Source organism: Marmota monax, unplaced genomic scaffold (genome assembly GCF_021218885.2).
Source record: "Marmota monax isolate L192 unplaced genomic scaffold, Marmota_monax_Labrador192_F-V1.1 WCK01_AAM20220418_F8-fsc00068, whole genome shotgun sequence".
Lineage (NCBI taxonomy): Eukaryota > Metazoa > Chordata > Mammalia > Rodentia > Sciuridae > Marmota > Marmota monax.
In genome coordinates, this window is record NW_026692352.1 from 6673901 (window position 1) to 6696624 (window position 22724).

The following is a 22724-nucleotide window of genomic DNA, read 5'->3' on the forward strand; positions in this document are numbered from 1 at the left end:
ACTTGCAATCTAGTGGATGTTGGCCACTTTCCAGAAATGCTACTGTCAAGGATGTGTGTGTGTTGAAATAAGTAATCACACAATTGGCAGACACTTTGTTTCCCTTAGATAATTACCACAGATAGTTAAATTTAACATTTTTTGTAATGCAAATATATTTAGCTCCAAATCCACAGAGTGATTGCTTTTTATCCAACTGACATGGATAAAAAGCACTTTATTTTTATTGGCTGCTAAAGTTTGGAAGGCCACACATCTAGAAATTAAGAAAAACTAATAAGGTAAAAATTGTGAGGTCTTTTTTTAATTTCCTTTTTATTTCATGGATCTTAATTTTAAAACTTTTTTTTTTTTTTTTTTTTTTTTTAATAGAGTCTTACTATATTTCCTAGGCTGGTCTTGAACTCATGGGTTCAAGTAATCCTCCCACCTTAACCTCCTAAGTAGCTGGGACTACTACATACGCCACCAAGCCCAACTTAATTGTAAATTTTTTAATAATTTAGTAAAATCACTATATTTGAAGTTATTTTAGCTAACTTCAAGTAAAAATGTTGAAATCATAAGTGACCAGAAAATAATACTTAAGAATAAGGCAGATGAAAATACAAAAAATGATGAAAAGTTACTGGACTTTATCTAGTGTAACTAGTGATATTAGTAACATACTAATAATAAAACACAGGGAATGCCTTAAGTTTTTCCTTTTTTTTTTTTAAATATAACTTTAGAAAGAATTTTAATATCTTTGCTCTTCTCATCTGTTGCCTATACTTTTTCATGTAGACATTCTGTTGTGTCCCCTTGTGATTTCATATTTAAGGGAGTTTATTTTGTATTTGTATATTTAGTTATAATATATTGCACAGTAATTTTTTAATTTCATAAATATTCATTTCAGATACACTGAAAGGTAAAGAAGAATGTTGGGGTGAGACCTATGATCCTAACTCTTGGATGTTAACATATTAGCATATATTCTTCCAGAATTTTCTGGCTCTATTTTAATATGTGCGTTTTATGAATGGCATAGTATATTAAGGATTTTTAGATGTAATAATTTTAAAAAATTTACACATTAGGAAATAATTTTAATTTTTTCTTTGGTAAAGTTCAGATGACTTCTAAGATCATTTCATTTAGGTCTGGGATTTTTGATAATTTAGGAACTTTGTACTTTGTTATATAATCCTTTTCCCATCATCTTGGTAAAAACCTTTCTGTGCTTTTTCCTAAGAGGACTGTTTTTATTATTTAAATGCATGTAAATCTCTCATATAACTATTGATTTCAACTTAGGGAGAAAAGACAATTCAGACAGTGCCAACAGGAGCAAAGCCAGCTATCATCACTGCTACAAGACCCATCACCAAAATGATTGTAACTCAGCCCAAAGGAATAGGTTCCACAGTTCAACCAGCAGCTAAAATTATCCCAACAAAAATTGTTTATGGGCAGCAAGGGAAAACACAGGTATGCTACAAGATATGGTGATCTTTGTTCTTAAATTCCTAAAATTTTCAGGTAGAAATTAGAAGGAAAAGATTAATAAACTTAAAAAAAAGAAAAATTATGAAAAGTTTGGACTGAAGTGTATAATAATCTGATCTCAAAATCTATTTTTTGGTTTTTTTTCTTTAGTACTTTTTTAAAAATATGTTTCTAGTTGTAGGTGGAAACAATGCCTTTATTTTATTTATTTATTTTTATGTGGTGCTGAGGATCAAACCCAGTGCCTCACATATGCTAGTTGAGTGCTCTGCCACTGAGCCACAACCACAGCCCCTCAAAGTCTTTTTTTATGGTACATTGCATATTATATAATTTGCTTTACTTGAACCCTTTATAACAGAGTTACTAGTTGAAGATCTAGGAACTTTTCTGAAAATTTGCCTACGAATTTGAGGCTCAGGATTTAATCTTATGTTGCCAGGCTAGTGTCTATTTTGTAGATAATTTAATTGCTTTTCTGAGAATACAAAGAAAGTAATATCAGCTTTGGTTGAGAAATGCTATATAACATTTTTATAAAAGACAGTAATTTACTTATAAACTTATAATTTGCCTTTAGGATCTATTCCCCCAGATTGTAGCCAAATTGTTTACATACCTAAAAAACTAATTTTATGGTAAATTCATATTGCCTACTGAGTTCAATAGTAAAAGTTTTATTTGCTCCATCATAATATAAACCATGTTTTCATTCTTGAACTCTTAGAAATGAATGACTTCACAGAGTCTGAAAGGTTTATAATCTTGTAGATGGTAGAAATAAAAATGGCTGTGTTTAAGTTGGCATTTTCATTCCATGGACAGAATTGAAGTCATCTCCTTGAGCCCAGATTTTGAAGTAGAAAGGTTCAGTTTGAAAATTTTCTCCCACTTCATTTGTTTCAGTATTTTTTATTTTAACTTTTACCAGGAGTTGATCCATCGTACTTTCTATGTTGCTTCTGATAGTAGTTTCAACAGTGTTTCTCTGGGGTTTCTTCAAAGATTACTTAGGTCTCAAGCAAATTTTCTTTGTAAGGGTATGTTAGTTAAGAATTTCATTTGGTTCGTGATGAAAAGACACTTTAAAAATAGTGGCTTCAACATGTGAGGGTTTCATTTTTATTACATTAATAAAAACCAAGAGGATGTTCTAGACTGATGTTGTGGTTCAAAAATTCCATTGGGAATTTAGGCTCCTTGTGTCTTTTGTTCTACTGCCCTTATCTTGTGGCCATTATTCTATTATAAGCCTACTGGTTGTAAAATGACTTCTGAAATAATTATAGATGAGAAAAAATAGACACAAAAGCTCTTGTCAAAATTATGACTGTTGCAGTCTGTCATGTACTACTTAAAGTGATGTACATGGTTTAACTGTAATTTTGTCCATAAATGAATTTGTCTTTGATGGTCAATGCTGTGCCTGAAGCATACACAGAATGATGTTTTCCTTACCAGAAAAAATGTTAGTGCATAATCTAGAAGTTTAGAATTTTAAATAATGCTTAAAATTTCATCTGTTTTTGCTTTTCCTGTAGGTTCTTATTAAACCCAAACCAGTAACATTTCAAGCCACAGTTGTTAGTGAACAAACAAGACAGCTGGTAACAGAAACATTACAGCAAGCATCCAGGGTAGCAGAGGCTGGTAATTCATCTATTCAGGAAGGAAAAGAAGAACCACAGAGTTATACGGATAGTAGTTCCTCTTCCACAGAGTCCTCTCAAAGTTCTCAAGGTAAGATCCATTTTACTTCTGATTTATGTAAGTACTACCTGACATAATACCCTAGATCCAAAATAGACATTGCTTCAGGGATTTCAAACCAAATTTGTATGCTTCAGTATGTCAGTTCTTTTGATTTTGGTTTTTTTGTTTGTTTGTTAGTTTGATGTTTAATCAGTAGGCTGAAATTTTACTTTTGGTAAAGTTTACCATTCTTTCCTACATGGCATATATTCATCAAATAATTGATATACTTCAGATGATAATTTTACCAGGTAGGTAATATTAAACTCTTGATTCCCAAATGGTAGTTTTTATATTCTGCTGTTTGGTTTGGGTAAGGAGGGGAATAAGTATATGAGAAACTGAATATACCTTTTGAAATGATTATTGATAAGCCTTGAGAAAGAATCAAGATATCCAGAGATGAGCTATAAGTGGGGTTCTTTTAAATTTCAGTTTACATGGGATAAGTCCTAGTTTTTATGTGTGTTGTTTTAGCATAATTAATAATGCTCCCTTTCACAGTCAAAACGATGGTAATACTATGGTTGTCTTAATTTTAAGGAAGAAACTTTGAAGCTAGACTCCATAAGACAGAGGCTGTTTGTCCTCAATGCTCTTTTAAGTATCTTACTTTTCTAGGAAGTCTCTTGGAATAAACTCAAGCCATAACTTTGAACTTTGCACAAATCTCGTTCTCATATCACTCAGTTATCTTAACTGCCCTTCTTGTCAGGTGGTACAGGTTGAGTAGCCCTTATCCTAAATGCTTGGAACTCAGAAGTGTTTCAGGTTTTGGAGTCATCAGATTTTGGAATTTTGCATATACACAATGAGATATCCTGGGAATGGAACCCATGTTTAAGTATGGAATTCATTTATGTTTCATATGCATCTATATACTTAGTTTAAGGATAATTTTATACATTATTTTTAATGTACCTGCATTTTTTTTGTTGGTTGCTCAAAACAGTACAATGCTCTTGACATATCATATTTCATACATTTGATTCAAGTGGGTTATGAACTCCCATTTGCAGTGTACCTGCATTTTGACTCGGACCATTAAGATCAAGTGTGGAATTTTCCACCAGTGATGCCTTATCAGTGTTCAAAAAGTTTCAGATTTGGGGATTAGAGTTCTCAGCCTGTGTGTCTATGCATTCTGATGCATCTAAACAAAGTTGTTTATTTTCCTTATTGCTCTTTCCTTGCTCCATTTCTTCTTTCTGCCTCCCCATTAGATTTACTAGCATGCTTTCTTAGCATCATCACTTTTCTAAAATATATTCTTCACATTGTGCAAATACTTTTTCTTCACCATCATCATTATTTTGAGTTGGGGTCTCACTGTATTGCCCATGCTGGGCTCAAACTTGTAATCCTGCATTCTTAGCCTTCTGGGTAGCTGGAATTATAAGCATTTGCCACCATGCCTGGCAACACTTGAATATTTTAACTCTTTATTGGAGTATTCACACATTAGTTTTATATGGTTTACATTGTGGATCATTCTGTTTTTTTCAATTTGATAACTATTTTTGAGTGTACTATGTGTTAAATATTGTGATAGATCCTGTAGAGGTTGAGTAAAATATAGTTCTTGCCCTCCAGGAGCTTAAAATCTAGAAGAGGAGGTTGAATTTAAAAAAAAAAAAAAAAAAGGAAATACACGTACAACTCCAGTGTAACAGTTTTATTAATAAACAGCAACAACAAAAAAATGTCAAAGGCTGAAAGTGCATACTCCAATGAGGACAGGATGAGAAATCTTCATGAAGGAGGTAGCATTTGAAACAGTCTTAAAAATAAATGAAAATGTTGATTTTAACAAACAGTATAGTACTCATTTTAGAAACTGTATGGTTTCTTTCAGCATATTATCAAAGATGTTCTGATTCACTTTATCATTCTGTATTGATTATAAAATCAGTGTATATACTATTTGTGGAGTGATGTTTATTCTCTAGTCATTTCTTTTGGGCCTATTAATTTGGTATTTATAGATTCTGTTCTTAGTTTAACCAGTCAACTGCTTTTTCCTCTTTTATTTTTAAGTCTTCAGGTAGTTCCTTAAGTAATACTAATCTTTTTTTTTTCCCCATAAGAAATTTTTCATGGAGGGCAGGTAAAATGGTTAGCTTGTGAGTTGGTGCTAAAAGGGGGTCATGAATAGTCAATGTCACTATACAGGTTATCCTTTGAAATTGCTAGTCTTTTCCTAAGGGAGCTAAAGGACAATTAGTACTTCCCCAACATGCCATTCCCTTAGTCAGATCTCTGCCTCATTTATTATTTGTTCCATATCTTTCATTACATATTCTTTCTTTTGGTGGGAGATACCAGGGACTGAACTCAGGGGCACTAGACCACTGAGCCACACCCCCAGCCCTTTTTTGTATTTTATTTAGAGACCGTCTCACGGAGTTGCTTGGTGCCTTGCTTTTTTGCTGAGGTTAACTTTGAACTCTAGATCCTCCTGCCTCAGCCTCCTGAGCTGCTGGGGTTACAGGCATGCACCACCATGCCCCACTTGCATATTAAAAGTATTCTGTAACAGAAAGTTTTCTCAATTTAGAGTAAGTGTATCTATTAGAGTTGACTATAAAGCCAGTTTTTATACTCTGTTTGCCCCTCTCCCCCATTGCTTATATAACTCCTTGAGTGCATTCTCACAAAGGCCAGGGCTGGGAATGTATATGCTGTCATTTAAAGAGAAAGGGATTAAGGTTTTAATCAGTAAAGAATCATGCTGACTTTTAAAGTGTAGGAGGGCCATGCCTACTGGGAATGTGAGGAGTATCTAATAATCCATTTCCCCGCTACATTGCTGCTTTCAATGTTTTTAGCCACATTTGGATGTTGTTTTGTTTGAATATTAGGGATTTACTACTGAGCTACAACTCCAGCCCCCAACTGCCCTTTTTTTTTTTTGAAATGGGGTCTCTTGAAGTTGCTGGGTCTCTTGAACTTGTAATCTTCGTTCAGCTTTCGAAGCTGCTGCGATTACAGGCATGTTCCATCATGCCTGGTCACCTTTTCTTTTGATAAGATTTCATACTTATAGAAAGGGTGCAAGAATAGTAAAAAGAACTATATACAGTATGTATTCTTATCTAGATACACTGTTTGTTTACATTTTGCCCTATTCGCTTTTTTTTTGGTGGGGAGTGGGTATCAAACCCAAGACCTTGTGAATGCTAAGTGCACACTCTACACTGAATTATACCTACAGCCTGTTTATTTTCTCTCTGCTTTTCTCTTCCATGTGTATAATTTTAAAATTTCATAACCATTTTGGAGTAAATTATAGGTAGCTTTTTGCCCCTTAACATATTTGTAGGTCTATATTTCTTACAGGTTATTCTCCTTATAACTAAGTACAGTTATCAAAATCAAGAAATATTATGTTGTCGTAATATTATAATTTTAATATTTAATAATCCATATTCAAATATTACCAATTATCCAGTAATGTTCTTTATAGCTTTTACACCATCCACATTCCAATTCAGGATTGTGCGTTGCATATAGCTACATTTAACTGTCCTTGTTCTTTATTCTCCTTTAGCCTGGAATAGTCTTTTAGCCTTTCATTGTATTTTTTGACCTTGACATTTCTGAATAGTGTACTTCAGTTATCATGTAGAATATTTTTATTTAGTTTTGTCTTTATATTTTGTTATGATTAGATTGAGCAGAAATTTCACAGATAGGTATCGTATCCTCAGTTTTATCAGGAGACACATGATGTCACTTGATTTAGATAATGTCTTACAGTTTTCACCATTATGAAGGTAATATATTTCCCTTTGAGATGAATAGTTATTTGTGGAAAGGTGCTTTGAGACCTTAAATATCATGTTTCTCATCAACTGCTTTCCAGTAGTTTTAACATCCTTAGGTGATTTATTAAAGTCTTTTTTTTTTTTTTTTGGTACATTTGATGGTTGACATTCTAGTCCAAGGAAAACTCAACCTTTTCTTGACTTCAGATATTTTTGGGGGGTGGCGGGGGAGGCTTCCCTATATAAGCAAGTCCTGGTGTAAGGATATCTTATGCCAAAGAAATAGCCTCAATTCCACCTGTGCTTCCTATACTTCTCCCCAAAGAGGAGACGTTTAGGCCTTATGTGTTATTCCTACACTGTCTCCTCACAGGCTAGAATAAAAGTTTTATTACCCCACTGTGAGACTTCCCTTGATCACCTGGGAGGATTCGTAACTCCTTCTACATTTTTATGCTGCCATTATTGCTTTTTTCTACCAGCTGTCTTAACAGTGACCACTCTGTACCTTTTGTTGGGTTTATTATAATTGTTTTCTTTTCTACTAGTCTGCCACCTTTTCAAGGGCAAGCGAGGATAATTTTCATCTCCGTGTATCTTGTATTTGGCAAAGAAATTAGGTACCACCGAGTAGGTAACCAGTAAAAGTTTCTCAGAATGAACAAACAGTGGAAGAGCAACTATAACTGACTATGGCATAAGGTTAAACTTTAGCCTTATAAATTCATTTTTGTTGTCTGAATCCAAAATGTTTCCTTTTTGTAGTTCCCCCTAACCTAATGGATAGGCTTTTTAAGTTGTATAATTCTTGGACTATTGCTGAGATAATGATAAATAGCTTGATGACCAAGTCTAATGGATCAAGGCCTTACTTGGCTAGGTCACTTACTGAAGATTGGACTGTATGCTTCCTATAAGTCCTGTTCTTTATTTTCTCCCCAACTGGCTCTTCTGTTTTTCCCTTTCTCATTTAGGAATGGGCCATCCTTATTGGGTTCTAGATTTTTTTCAAAGTATTAAATATTTTTTCATCTATATTCAGCCTTATTCCCAAAAGGTTTTTAAAGTGGGTTAAATAGAAGATTATATTAAGTCAAATGGAAGAGAACAAGGAGACAAAATCAAAGGTAGAGTATTAAAATGGAGCAGGGCATGAGGCAAATACAAAAATGATATTGTAAAAATATTGCTTTGAGTAAATCAAAACTGAGTTTCTAGGATGATTTTTTTTCTAAAGATTCATGATCTTGGTAGGTCAGAATGAAGGTAGGAAATAAATCTAGGTTAACTACTAATATACTTTTTGCAGAATCTTTCAGAACCATTATGTGCTCATTTGTGTTGTGAAGGATGAAGAATGGGATATAAAATATAAACTGTTACTCAAATTTTTTGAACATGAAACCCTCCTTTTGCAGAACATTTTGAGAAAATAATGTACTCTGAAATATTTTGGGCAATGCTGCCTAGGCAATCAAATACTGTGAAGGCCTTGAGCTTTATGATAGTGCTTCAGAGGAAGGATATCTTGTACGTCATTGGAGGAATATAGACATCTTAAGTCTAGTTTAGAAGACATGGTTTATGTAGGTGAGGCACCTGGGAATCTTTTTTTTTTTTTTTCTTTTGTACTGGGGATTGAATCCAGGGGTGCTTTACTACTTACTGAGTGAAGTCCCTAACCTCTTTTTATTTTTTATTTTGAGACAGAGTCTTGCTTTGCTTAGGGCCTAAGTGGCTTTGAAATTGGGTTCCTCAGCTTCAGCCTCCCAAGTTGTTGGGATTACAGGCATGTACCACTACGCCTGGCTGTGGGAATCGTTTTGTATGAGGAATGGTTAGAGACAGGAGATTTGTCATGGAGAAGAGAAAATGGAAGTGAGCTGGCAGGAACATGGGAGCTGTTGTCAGTTATTTTGAGGACTATGTTGTGGAAGAGAAAAAATAATTGGTCTTTGTTGATACAAGGACATACACTAGAACCACTGAGAAAAAAAACCACTGGAAGACCTGTTTTTACTCAATATAAGAAAACTTTCTAATTATCATAGCTGTGCAGCAAATAATAAGTTCCCTGGTGTTGGAGTTCCCAGACTGGAGATATTGTTGTGAATATTTTAGTGTAGGATTGATGATAGCATTAAGCGAACTTCAAGATTCCCTCTAACAAAGAAATCTTAAGATTATATGAAAATGTATGTAGACCTTTTGTAATAATGACACAGGAGATATTCTCCCATAGAGATGCCCCAGTCTGCCTTTGGTTGTAATACTACTACCCAACATATAGATGTGCAATAAATATATGGGGGTGGGGGACAGCAGGCACTGTCCTCAAGAGAGGCAGAGAAGTCTAGATGTATGCATGCTGCATAAGCAGATGATATTCTTAGATTAGGCTCCAAGCCAAAATTAAGGTGGAGAATCATTCAAGCAATGATTTTCACATATAGTCACACTTTAATTTTGTGTCATAGCTGTTGAAGTTGCTACTGTGATACTTGGTGAGGGTTGACTCTTTCTGAGTATGGACAGAAAGAGATGGTGCAATCTCCAAGTCCCTATAGGGTGATATTATTTGGGATGATGGTCTCTGTTGCTCCTGTTTGGAAATTTGTTGTCCTTTGTCTGTCTCTACCTTATCTCTACAAATCCCTGCCTCCTTCTGGATATTCAGTGTGTCTCATAGAGTTGGGTTGCAAAGTCATTCTTTGTATCATCATGATAATTTCTTAAGTTTGAGAGCTTAAGTTATATAAAACTAATGATACTCTAATATAATCAGTTATCTTTAAGTTTTAATTCTGCATATCTACTTAGAATGAATAAAGAAAAACTGTTAGGTCCTTTACCCAGCATTTGGTCTTACAGGAGAGTGAGTGTCCTTGAATCATCTGGGTTTGTTGTTACTATTTTTATTGTTTGTTTCTTGGAAGTTTAGTGGAAATTTTACATCCCTGATGTGGTATATAGTCACTTAGTATTTTGTGGTGGGAAATAGTTTGTTAATGGTATTTGAAAATTCTAAATTATTGTTGTATAATGATTTTGTTTTCTTCAGGAAGACTGTTTTGTTTGAGGAGTTGTTCCCTTTACCCCAATATTTTTGGACAACTTTGTGGCTTTCGAAAATATGAAGCTCTTACAGTGTGGAACTTTTGTTATGTTTATTCTTGGTTTGGGGGCTACTTGAATTCTTTTTTGTTTTTCTATGATATTTTCATTTGACTATTCCAAATCAAAGTAGTTTCTTTGTATATATTTATCTATTTTCCCTAAAAATTTGATATTTGCCTTAAGATACAAAGCTATTTATCTTTATGTTTCTCTCCTTTATAAAATCTAAATTTGATAGTAAGATCATGTCTTTATAGCCTCTTCAGCTTCCTGTGTAGTGTCTTGAATAGAGGAGTTTAGGAAGTAATAGTCTAGTCCAACATGCTTATTTTATAGCTAGAAAACTCAGTAATTTGTTACTTGAGTTGATGCACATTTAGTGTTTATAGTGTAACTTTATACCATGAATATGATAAACCTTTGAATTAGGGTGTTAATTATTTTGAAACTAACAAAAAGTCTTAGCATTGAGAGCTTCCAGGCCACAATGACAACAATAACATTTCAGTTGTCCCTCATAGTTATAAAGCTTGTTTACATATAGCCATGCTCTGCATCACATTGTGGTTATTAGTGGCTTGCATATACAATGATGGAACAACTGATTATACCATATAGCCTACATGTATAGTAAGCTCTGTCATCTGTTTGTCTAAGTATGTTCTATGATGTTCACACAGTGACAGAATTGCCTAACATCGTATTTCTCATAACATACCCCTGTTATTAAGTGACATGTAACCGTATATCATTTTATCACATCCTCAGAAATCCTGAAGTAGGTAATTTTATTGTTCTTAATTTAAAAATAGTGAGACTAAGACCCAAAGAATCAACTTGTTTATAATTGATCGAGTTGGGGCTCTACCCCAAGACTGACTTCTAAATGTTGCGCTTGTCCTCTTACATCATGCTGCTTCTAGATCATCTAACTTTTCTTGTTATCAGTGAACAGGATTTCCTTTCAGTAATTCAGCCATTTAATAAGTGTTGACTGAATGTTTAGCTGTAATAACAATACATTTCCAGGTGCATTGGGGGAAATAAGACTCCTACAACATTTTGTTTTACTAATACCCAAACATACATTCATCTATGCAAATGCACACCTGTTTATATAGCAATAATCACATTGAATTGTATTTTGTCTTTTACATGTTCGTCTTCCCAACCAGACTGTATGCTTCTTGAGCATCCTCTGATAATTCTGTAAGCTCCTTTATGTCCTCAGTGCCAAATATAGATTCTTACACATAGGTGTCCAGTTTATGAAATAAATGGATGAATAAATAAGTGAATTCAGAATTGAAATTCTGAGGAATTCTTTGAGGGCTTACAGTCTTCTTGGGGAGATAAAGCATGAACTTTACAATAAATACTAAAATAAAGCAAAAAAGAAAAAACAACAAATTGTTTTATTTTAAAGAAAAACTTTGTTTATAGGGTTTGTTTTTTTTTAACTAATATAAAACAGATTCCCAGCCTGTAGTTCATGTAATTGCTTCCCGGCGTCAGGATTGGTCAGAACATGAGATTGCAATGGAGACTAGCCCCACCATAATATATCAGGATGTATCCAGTGAATCACAATCAGCTACTTCAACAATCAAAGCTCTTTTAGAACTCCAACAGACAACAGGTATGAATTCACATGCTCAATTGAGTGAAGCATGTTTTTTCTGGAGACGGGTTGTGCTAAAATACTATCACTGTTATATATTTTTTGCTATTATTTGAGCACATTTCCCCCTCTGGACTTGTCTAATCATTGGTACAGTCTGTTTACTTGTTAGTTCTTTAAGGTGTACATAGGAATACTGGAGCACAGATGGACTTTAGTCAATGAAAAGGGGAAGAAGTTGGAAGAATTGTCTTCTCCATCTCCTGCTTAAATAGTACAGTCCTCTTGCCACCAGAAAGGAGTAGGTCTGTCACTTCTAAGCACAAGGATAGATGAGTATGGTTTCCACTTACATTTGGGCAGATGGAAGGACTCCTGCTATACTCTTTGATATTGGTAGTACAATTTTGCTCTCATAAAGCATTATTAATAGCTCTTACTAACATTCTAATTTGTTTTACTTTCAGATTTCTTTGTATGGGTTATCCACTTGTATTTCCATGCAAAGCTATAACAAGATCCCATCATTATTTCTAGTCACTAAATATTTTTAATAAACTCTAGGACAAAACTAGATAATGATACTGAGTTTTCATAATATAAGTCAAAGATTATCAGTATTTAAGGGGACAGAGCAATGACCTCATATAACCTTTTTATTGTATGGATAAGAAAGTTGCGCTCAAGAGAGTTTATCGTATTGGTTAGTGACAGAATGAGGCACCACATTGGTTGATCACTAGTTGAAAAGTCCTTCTCTGCTTATGGGTGACTTTGTATTCATTTACAGTTGTTTTGCTTTCTTTGTTTAAAATGATTGTTTTTATTTTGTCACATTATGTCCTTTGCAGGGAAAAATCTTTCAGTGGACTTAGTAATTGGTTACTGTTTATTCCAACTTTGACTATCTACTAGCTGAAGAATACTAGCATTTAATGTAAATCTTAGGTTAATTCTTCTATTGGTGTTATTTTTGGCCTTATAGACTGTATGCTTGTCTTTGACAAATTTAGCCATTTCTGTTAATGTTTATAGAGGTAGAAACTTTGAATGAATAGATTTTATAGAAAAAGTGATGATAGATAGTAAATCTATACTCAGAAATCATTCTTGATTCCAGATCATTCTATGAGATGTTTTTGCTTTAACAGCTCTTTTTTTCCTAACAATGAAAATTTTTATTCTTTTGTCATTAAAGACCTAGTAACATTCTTTGGAGATATCTTAAATTTTTAATAGATCAAATTAAATTAGTCAGTGGATTGTACTCTTCTGAGTAGATGTGCCCTAGAGCAAATCATGCTATGTGCTGCTGACTTACCCCTTATTTTTAGGTTGGAGAACTCCAGGGACTACCTTGAAGGGTAATGGAAATACCCTGAGGGGAGTATATAGAAGGGAAAGAACCAGCTGTTTGACCTAGAGATAGGTGGGGCAGGGGATTTTTGTGTGATGGCATCTGAGCCCTTGTTAGGCTGCCTGGATATGGTTATGCAAGTTATGCTCTAGATAGCCATACATAGCAGTCTGCTGTTTTCAATTCATTGTCTCCATAGTCGCTGCCAGTGTGGCATCCCAGAGGTCTGGTTCATTATTCCCGTGGACAACTCTGGTTTTGTACTTGTTTGTAATAAAATTTAACTTTTCCCCTGACTTTTTTATGCAGTGAAGGAAAAATTGGAATCTAAACCAAGACAACCCACTATTGACTTGAGTCAAATGGCAGTGCCTATTCAGATGACCCAGGAAAAGAGACATTCTCCTGAGAGTCCATCAATTGCTGTGGTAGAGTCAGAACTAGTTGCTGAATACATCACTACTGGTAGGTGTCCTCTTAAAACATAGTACTAAAGTAGGAAAGCTACCTTTCTGGATTTCATGGGATGGTCATTTGGGGGAGAATATATTCTAGCTCTTTTCCTGTTTGTTTTTAGAGCAAACTCATACCATCCTTGGAATTTGCTCTGCCTTTAGTGGAAAAAAAATATTCACAGGATGTTAGAAAGATTACAAGTAATATAAAACTACAAGTTGGCCATAAATAATATTTGTGAATATAGAGCAACACTGGTAGGAAGAGCACAAAATATCTTTTGTCGAAGATTAAGTATTTGTATGTAGTTGGATTTTTTAGTTTTGGTGGGGGGGAGTTGAGTTAGGAGAGAAAGAAAATAGAAAATCCAGTCCTACTTTTGTTTTTATATAAAAAACAAAAATGTGGAAAACCTTAAATCTATGAGTTCTGGTAAAAAGCAGATTAGATATTTGTTTAAATGTGGTCTGGCAGCAAAACATGAATGAGATTTTGGGATGGCACATATGGAGAAGTAAAATAGGAAGGATAATAGGTCCTTTTTCTCATATTTTAGCAAGACCACACGTGGAATTCTGCTTTCTGTTTTGGACACTTCATTACCTTATGATTTGAAAGAGTTTAGAGAGTCCTATGAATAATTAAAGGGTTAGCAGAGATGACTAATGAGGCAAGATGTAGAGAATTCCTGTCTTAAGTTTTCTTAAGCAGTGATTAAAGGAGAACATAAAGTTACAAGTATTTAAAGGATATAAATACTGTAGAGGAGAAGGAATTCTTTGGCATCATTTAGGGTATATATTAGGACCAATGGGTTAAAATTGCACAAAAGGAAAATACAGTTGATAGTATGGAAAGCCATCTAGAATCTTTAGAATTGTTTAGCAGAAAGCTAATTAAAGCAGTGACTGTTATGTTGGGAACTGAGTATTAAACTCTGGGGTAGACTAAATTGTCAAATTGTAAAGTAGATGAAAAGACCTATGATTTCTTCCCTTACTTATCCTTTTCAGAACGCACTGATGAGGGAACAGAGGTTGCTTTTCCCCTTCTAGGTAAGTGGTGTGCATCCATTTGTAGTATAATTGAAGGTAAAAGATGATTGTTGGTGGCGGGGGAACACTTAAATGGATGCGCTCTACTCTGATCTGGTAGAGGAAAGGTAAGCTCCATTTAGTGAAAGAGAAATTTTCCTTTGCAGAGTAACAAGATTCTTTCTCAGAACTGAACAATTTAATGCTGGAAAACAGAGGACTATTTGAAAGATATAAGTGTTTTATGGTGTTTATATAGCCCAATTAAGGTCACTTCATCTGTTTTCCAAATGTTCACTCTGTGACATCATCCCACAAAGTCTCCTTCCATCATACAAGCAGTCCAGTCGTATTGAGCATTTTACTTTGACTTCAAAGACTGGCTGCCCTGGCCTGCTGTATAATTCTGTAGTGGATGTTAGTTTTATGACTTTCTTAAACTTCAGTTTCCTAATCTCTGGAGACTTGCTATGAAGAAATTTATCATGTCTTGAAGAAGATTATTTTTAAATAGTTACTTGATATTCTATTAAATTTATTTTTTTATTAAAAATGTAACAGTTATGAACATTAGTATGGGTAGCAGAAATGTTTCATATTTTCTGTTAATTTTATCAGAAATTCTCTATTTTTTAAATGCCATGCATTTTCAATGATGCTTCCATTAAAAATAACTTGCTCACTTTAAATATTACTCAAATTTGTTTTTTCTTCTATTCAGTCATATTATAATTTATTTTAGTAGTTGTTTTAATGCAGACTCTGATTTCCTTTTGTTCAATTCAGTTAAGTACATATGGAAGATTTTATTAAATTTTATAATTTAAAATGTATATATAAAGTATGCTGTGAAATACAGTAAGGTACTGCAGTACAGTTATAAAAATACTGCCTATAAAATTTCCCATCACATGTAGTCATATGTGTAGCAACAGGAAAAATACTGCATTTGTGAATATAGGAGAAAGTATCGCTGATAATAAAGCTTATATGTATTTCACTAGATAATTTTAAACTTTTGTCCTTTAGGACATAAATGGTATTTTTACATTAGTTTCTTTAGTGACCAGTTTACTCTTAGACACCTTTTTATTTTCTAAACATGGGACCAATGCTACTTAAAGTTATATGAACAGTAGGATCATGCATTATTGAGTTTTGATAATCTCAAAATCCTTAGCTAATTAACAGATTTATTTTACTTTTTCTGTTTCTGATTCAAAGAGATAGTTTGACTCATATGTCATTTTTAAAGCTCTATAGATTTGGAAGTGGCAAATGTTTATACTGTTTAAAAAGTTGAAATCGAGGCAGGTAAAATATGATACATTGGCGCCTATATAGTTTTAGTTATTCTCTGGGACCTTTTCAGCAAGAGAATAAGAAGTAGAAACACTACACTCTCAGCCCATTTATGTCAGATGAGCTAAATCTAAGATGACAGATTTTTCTATTTTGTTTACCATATATTTGTTTAAGAGACAGACCCTGGGTTCAATCCCCAGCACCATGAAAAGAAAAAAATCAAACAAAACCTCAGGGTTTTTAGAGGTTGTTAGATGGTAAGTGACTTCTTCAAATCACATGGCTGGTTGGTGACAGAGTGGTACAGAATCTTAGTGTGACCCTTGGTCTAATTTTCTTTCTGCAGTACCCCCGGCCTCTTACATTTTTAGGAACCATAAAGCTATGAGACATTGTCAATTCATATAAAGAAGTGTCTCTGATGTTCACATTGCATTTGGAATTGAGACGAAGGGATTAAAGAACTTGTATTGCCTACTTTCCTTAAAGATATGTCTGGGATTACAAAGACTCCTTATTGCTTTGTTCCCTTAATGAGAAAAAAGTCATTGGAGAAAGTGAGACAACTCCCAGGAGGATGTAACTTTAAAGGGTTTGTTCCTCCTTGGTGATAATAGTTTTCACAGCACTTCTATATACATTTCTCCTCTCATCCTTACAATAACTCTGTTATTCCCATTTTACAGATGAGAAAAGAGAGTCTCAGAGAAGATAAGAGACTTTCTTAGAATTACACTGCTCATAGATGGGCACATTCTGCTCTTCTGCCTCTTAGTTTGAAATACCACTCTCTTTCTCTGTGATGCAAGCTCACAGACATTTGTTTAAAATGACTACTGGTTACAGATGCTGTGGTGATTTCTGGAGAAATATCATCACCTCCTCTATTTTCAGTCAGCCATCGATCCCAGCCCCAACAGCCCTCCCAGCCCCAGCGGACCCTGCTCCAACACGTGGCTCAGTCACAGACTGCAACGCAGACATCAGTGGTGGTGAAGTCCATCCCAGCCTCTTCTCCAGGAGCAATCACCCACATTATGCAGCAGGTTGTATATCTTCTTTTCCTTCCTATCTTCTGTATCCGCCTCAATCCTGAAATAAGGTTCAGTTTCATCTCCTGTCTTAGGAGGAGAAATAACTGAATTGTAGACTGTTGTATAATTCTTGCATCTGTGAGGAGTGGAGAAGAACTGAGTTGGGGAGGATTTTAATGCCAGAAAATAGGAAACAGTGTTTTGGAACCTTCTGTGAACTCTTAGCTTATCAGAAGGATGGGCAGTCTAGATGAATCTATGATATCAGAATTGGTCACTGTTAACTGTGTATCTTACTGTCATGGAAGCATTTATCACCAAGGTAAATTAAGATTTTCAAATGAAATAGTATTTGGCTTGTTAGCTGTTTGCTATGGTTTGTTTTGTTTGTTCTGTTTTATACTTGTATAATGAATCCTCATGGAAACATTATAAACAAGTAGGAAAATAAATATTTGACCTCTTTAACTATATGTGACCAATTAAGAAAGAAGAAACTCAGTAGGAAGGAGAGTGAGCTAATATAAAATGGAAACATCTGATATTAAGGGTAATGAGGGGGAAAAAAAATATGTTGATAAGTTGATTTGAGTCAGACACTGTGCTTTGAGCTTTAAGTACATTAATTTGTTTGATTCTCAACCATGATCGTGGAAGGTGAATTATCCCTCTTTTACAAGTGAGGAAACTCATGCTCACAGAAGTTAAATAACTTGCCCCAGGTGGCAGAGCCAGGATTTAAACCTGAAGTGAACTTCCTCTGTTACATAGTTGTATTATGGATATCAGCTTTAAGCATGACTTTTCTATAGTCACATAAATCACTGTCACTCAGCTGATAGCAGTAGAACCTAATTGTAGGCACGCTCTCTGGAAGGCAATGAAGAGATGTTGAATTGAAAGTTTCAAATGAATCTCAGTTTTAAAGTTAGAGTGGAGGTGTAGTATGTGACAAGGCAGAGGGAAGGTTGAGAGTAGTGTGATCTTGTGTCCCAGAGGGAAGCCAGTTAGCTACAGGTTTTGCTGGGTAGCGCATCTCAGCCTGACCTTCACCCTGCAGGTCCTGGCATTGACCTTTCTTAAGGCACTTAAAGGTCAGTCAGGCTGTCCCTAAACATGTGACTCAAGATGGATCTCCTAACACAATTATAAGTGACACTAGGCAGTCTTCTTTCTACTGACAGCAGTGTTCTTGTCCGCTTCCCATCTCCCTCCCTCCTGGGAGCCAGGTCACTAGGAAGTTGTTCCCTAGTAGATCTGAAATCTGAGTGCATGTAGACACTATGGGCCATCTCCATCCTCCTCAGGGAGGCCCTCTGTGGGGACTTGGTTGGGCATGTCTCAGGCAATATCCCTGACCTGTACAGCACTGGACATGCACATGGCCAAAGTGGGCTTCTCAGAGCCTTGGCTTTTCTCTGGACACCTCACTCCTTAGTTGCTGTATTCTGTCCTTAGATAGATGAGTGTTTCTCATGGTTAGGCCACAGAGCTGTTTCCTTAGCTTGGGATCCTGTCTTATTTGGGGGCTGTGCTTAGGGGTCACCTTATTCCTCTAATTCTGATCTATAAGTTCTGGGCCCTCAAGGATTTTTCCTGTACTATCAAGCAAACCAGATTTTGAAGTACTTAATGCCTGAGAATTCAAATGACAGGAGTTTTGATCTAAAGCCCCTTGGGGTTTCTTGGTTTTTTTAAGCTCTTGTGAAAATTTTTGAATGATCTCATAAAGTCTTCTCCAGTTCAAGGAAAATGTAGCAATGTAGGTGTTTTTCTTATTCTTACTTTGTGCCTCTTTTACTTAGGCATTAAGCAGTCACACTGCTTTTACCAAACACAGCGAGGAACTTGGAACTGAGGAGGGCGAGGTTGAAGAGATGGACACTTTAGACCCTCAGACAGGTCTGTTTTACCGATCTGCCCTGACTCAGTCACAGTCAGCTAAACAGCAGAAACTTAGCCAGTCCCAGCTGGAACAGACTCAGCTGCAAGTGAAAACTCTGCAGTGCTTCCAGACTAAACAGAAGCAGACCATCCACCTGCAGGCAGACCAGCTCCAGCACAAACTCCCGCAAATGCCCCAGCTTTCCATCAGGCATCAAAAACTCACCCCTCTCCAGCAAGAACAAGCACAGCCCAAGCCAGATGTACAGCACACACAGCATCCCATGGTGGCCAAAGACAGGCAGCTTCCTACTTTAATGGCACAGCCCCCGCAAACTGTAGTACAGGTGCTTGCAGTGAAAACCACGCAGCAGCTCCCTAAACTGCAGCAAGCTCCGAACCAACCAAAAATCTACGTGCAACCCCAAACCCCCCAGAGCCAAATGTCGCTCCCTGCCTCGTCAGAGAAACAGCCGGCAAGCCAGGTAACGGAATATTGATAGCATGCAAAGTTACTTCTCTGTTCACGGAAAAAAATGAGAACATCAGGACCCTATCATGATAGCAGTGCTTTCTCCTGGCAAGAGGAAACCAAAAGCCTCATTACGCTGGTATTACTTTGCCCCATCAGAAGGTTGACATTAGGGAAGAAATGCACTCATTAACATAGGAAGAAAAAAAAAAAGCATAGCACTCAGAACTTTATTTTCCAGGCAGTTTTTAATGAAATCTCTTCAGCAGTGATCAACAGTGCATAGAAGCGGTATCCCCCAAATTATTTTTATTTTTTAGGTGTAAAAATTTACCTCCATGCCTGTAAACTCCTATTTCTGTGGCAATAACACTAAGTAAATTAAAGTCTTTTAAGGAACTTTACCTTAAACAGAATATCTTCCTTTGTAGTTTACATCATCCATCTAGTTAATAAATTTATCATCTAGATTTATATTCTAGATTGCAAAGGAATTATTTGTGGATAATCAAAACAAAAATTTTATTAGGAAAAAATCAGTGACCCTGGAATGATATGTGTGTGTGTGTATTATAAGTACATATCTATCTATCTATATATATATATAAAATAGAATATGTTTGTATAAATGTTTTTTGAAGCAAAAGATTGGAAAAAAAAACTTTACTTTTTTTTTTTTTTTTTAATTTTAAAAAGCTGAAGACTATATGAATTAATTTGAGCCAGGTTGAATGTGTACTGTTTAGGGATGTAAATCCCAAAGGAAAACTAGGCTGCTGTTACTTTTTTTTTCCTTTACTACTATAAACTTTGGCTGGCTGAACAAAAATTCTTTCAACCCCTCCTCTTTCCCTAGGTTCCTTAAAAGTAACCAGATCCTTCCCATCCGGCCCTCTTACTAAAACACTGAGCTTCAGAATGTCTTCCTAGTATACCGCACGAATGTTTCTTTTGCCATATTGTCTGGGGTGTTTGATTAGTTTTTCTCAAAGAGATGTAGCTGTAACACACACAACCCCAATTTATTTTCAGGTGGAGCAGCCAATTATAACTCAAGGATCCTCTGTTACAAAGATAACTTTTGAGGGGCGCCAGCCTCCCACAGTTACAAAGATAACTGGTGGCAGTTCTGTGCCTAAGCTGACATCACCAGTTACAAGCATATCTCCCATTCAGGCCTCTGAGAAGACAGCAGTGTCAGACATATTGAAAATGTCTTTGATGGAAGCTCAGATTGATACAAATGTAGAGCATATGGTAGTGGATCCCCCAAAGAAGGCTCTTGCCACTAGTATGCTCACGGGTGAAGCAGGATCATTACCCTCCACCCACATGGTGGTGGCAGGGATGGCGAATTCCACTCCCCAGCAACAGAAATGTAGAGAGTCCTGTTCAAGTCCATCTGCTGTTGGCCCTCCCCTAACGGCCAGAAAAATCGATGCACCAGGAGTGCCTGCGACAGGCCAATTCATGCGTATTCAGAATGTAGGCCAAAAGAAAGCTGAAGAGAGCCCAGCAGAAATTATCATCCAGGTAAGAATTGGAAGGAAAATGAGAACTCTTGGGCAGATGGGAGGTTGTGGGTTTGGTGCATTTTGGGGATATCACAGAAAAGAGTCAAGCCCAGATGGTAAGAATACTGAGAGATTATCTTCAAGGTGGTATTTGAAAAATTTCATTGACTACTTATTATAAATTACAAATTTGTATTTATTTTATGGAAGAGAATTATAGAAAATTGGTGGATATTGTTACAAAAGATAGTGTAAAGGTAGCAAAGGGCCCCAAGCCCATGTTTCAGCTTGATTTTATGGCCATCCTTGCCAATGTGTTAACTCAGCAAATCAACCCAAAAGATCAGTAGTTTCCTGGGTTCACACTTTGGGATCCCAGTATTTGCTCAAAAAATCTTGGAATTTAACTAGATGATACTTCTATTCAAGTGAATTTCAGGGATTGTTTTTCCTTGAAAAAACAGTTCTTGTTCTTGATCTAATTTATGCTTCTTAGGACAAACAAAACCCAATAAACTGGAATATCTGGAGAAACATATTATACAGAGATGTTTCTAATTACTTTTATATTTAATTTGAGATTAACTGTAAACTTTCTTAATTTCAATCATTTTTATTTTAATAACCTTGTTAAGGTTATTGTCATGCATTGGTAAGTTAACATAATGGAATTATTTGTTGACAGTATATCTTCCTGTGCTTCACATTTTCTTCATTCTAAAAGCCATGCATCTGTCATCCTGCATAAAAGATCAAGTCTGAAGAATTACTGAGTCAAGACTAGCTAGCCCTTAGAAGTTGTGTTTTTATTCCCTCTCGCTTTGCAAGGAATTAGGTTATCTTCTTGACTCTTGTCATTTTTTGCTAAGCTGCTATATAGTGTGAAAGGTATCAGGGCAGCACATTTTAGTTAATTGAGAATTTAGATTTATTGACATGTTGCTAGTTTAGGATTTACCATAAATTCACTGTTGTGTAACTTGGAAGTTGTAGTAAACGTTCCCCTTGCCATGATGCCAAGCTGTGAGATAATACAAATCGACCACTGTTAAACCAATTGAGACATAATTAACTATGGGGGCTTAATAATAATTAAGGTGAGTAGAAATAGCCATTTAATATTCAAAACATTTGTTTCTATATAAAAAAATTCAGTGAATTAATTAATTATTGGCAAAAGGTTTTATTGTGATTTTTTTAAAAATGTTTTTCTGAAGAGGATGGGTATATGATGGAAAAAGGATGGTATTACGCCTTTGCCTTTCACTACTTTGGGCAGTGCTACTTAACCTCACTCCACCTTGTTTTCCTTATTAGTAATAGGAATAAGTAATGCCTACTTTATAGAATTGATGTGAAGTTCACACAAAATTCAACACCTAGCACAGTGCCTGACTCATACTTATTATCCAATAAATGGTAACTATTATTAATGTTATGAGAATTTAATGTGGCTACTGGGGGGGTTAGATTGATATGCTCACTATATTGAAATTTCATTTTAGATAGCTTATTTGGAAATTATTTTTCTTACTTGATGAAAAGGAGTGAAAATATAATTTTTTTTCACATCAAGGATGATAGCTAATGAATAGGTTCTCTAAAGAACTCTAACTTAACTTATAGCATGTCCCTTGTGCCAGGTGTTCTGTGTCAGAAGACAGGCAACACAGTGATTAAGAACCACACTTTTGAAGCCAAGGTTCCCCAGATTTGATTCCCACCTATACTCATTACATAATAGCACTGTGACTTTGGGCAGCCGAATTAACCTCTGTATCTCAGTTTCTTTACCTATGTAATGGAGACAGTTAAGACCTACCTCACAGGGGTTGTTTTGAGGACTAAATGGGGTGGGGGGAGTATATAAAGCACTATATCAAATATAAAATATTTGATACAGGGCTGGGGATGTGGCTC

General features: G+C 35.4%; 1 protein-coding gene across 12 annotated transcripts in view; it reads left to right on the top strand.

The window, feature by feature from the left end:
* The window catches only part of Emsy (EMSY transcriptional repressor, BRCA2 interacting), an 82373-nt gene that overhangs the window by 55260 nt on the left and 4389 nt on the right, over positions 1-22724 (top strand). For 4 of the 12 annotated variants that reach the window (XM_058578551.1, XM_058578550.1, XM_058578553.1 and 1 more), the window contains 8 exons: positions 1300-1473; positions 3033-3231; positions 11602-11766; positions 13415-13570; positions 14575-14616; positions 16747-16946; positions 18740-19303; positions 20323-20823. In XM_058578551.1, the coding sequence (XP_058434534.1) occupies positions 1300-1473; positions 3033-3231; positions 11602-11766; positions 13415-13570; positions 14575-14616; positions 16747-16946; positions 18740-19303; positions 20323-20823 (2001 nt within the window). The remainder of the gene's footprint in view (positions 1-1299; positions 1474-3032; positions 3232-11601; positions 11767-13414; positions 13571-14574; positions 14617-16746; positions 16947-18739; positions 19304-20322; positions 20824-22724) is intronic. The other 8 variants (XM_046442013.2, XM_046442015.2, XM_046442017.2 and 5 more) reach the window with 4 other exon arrangements.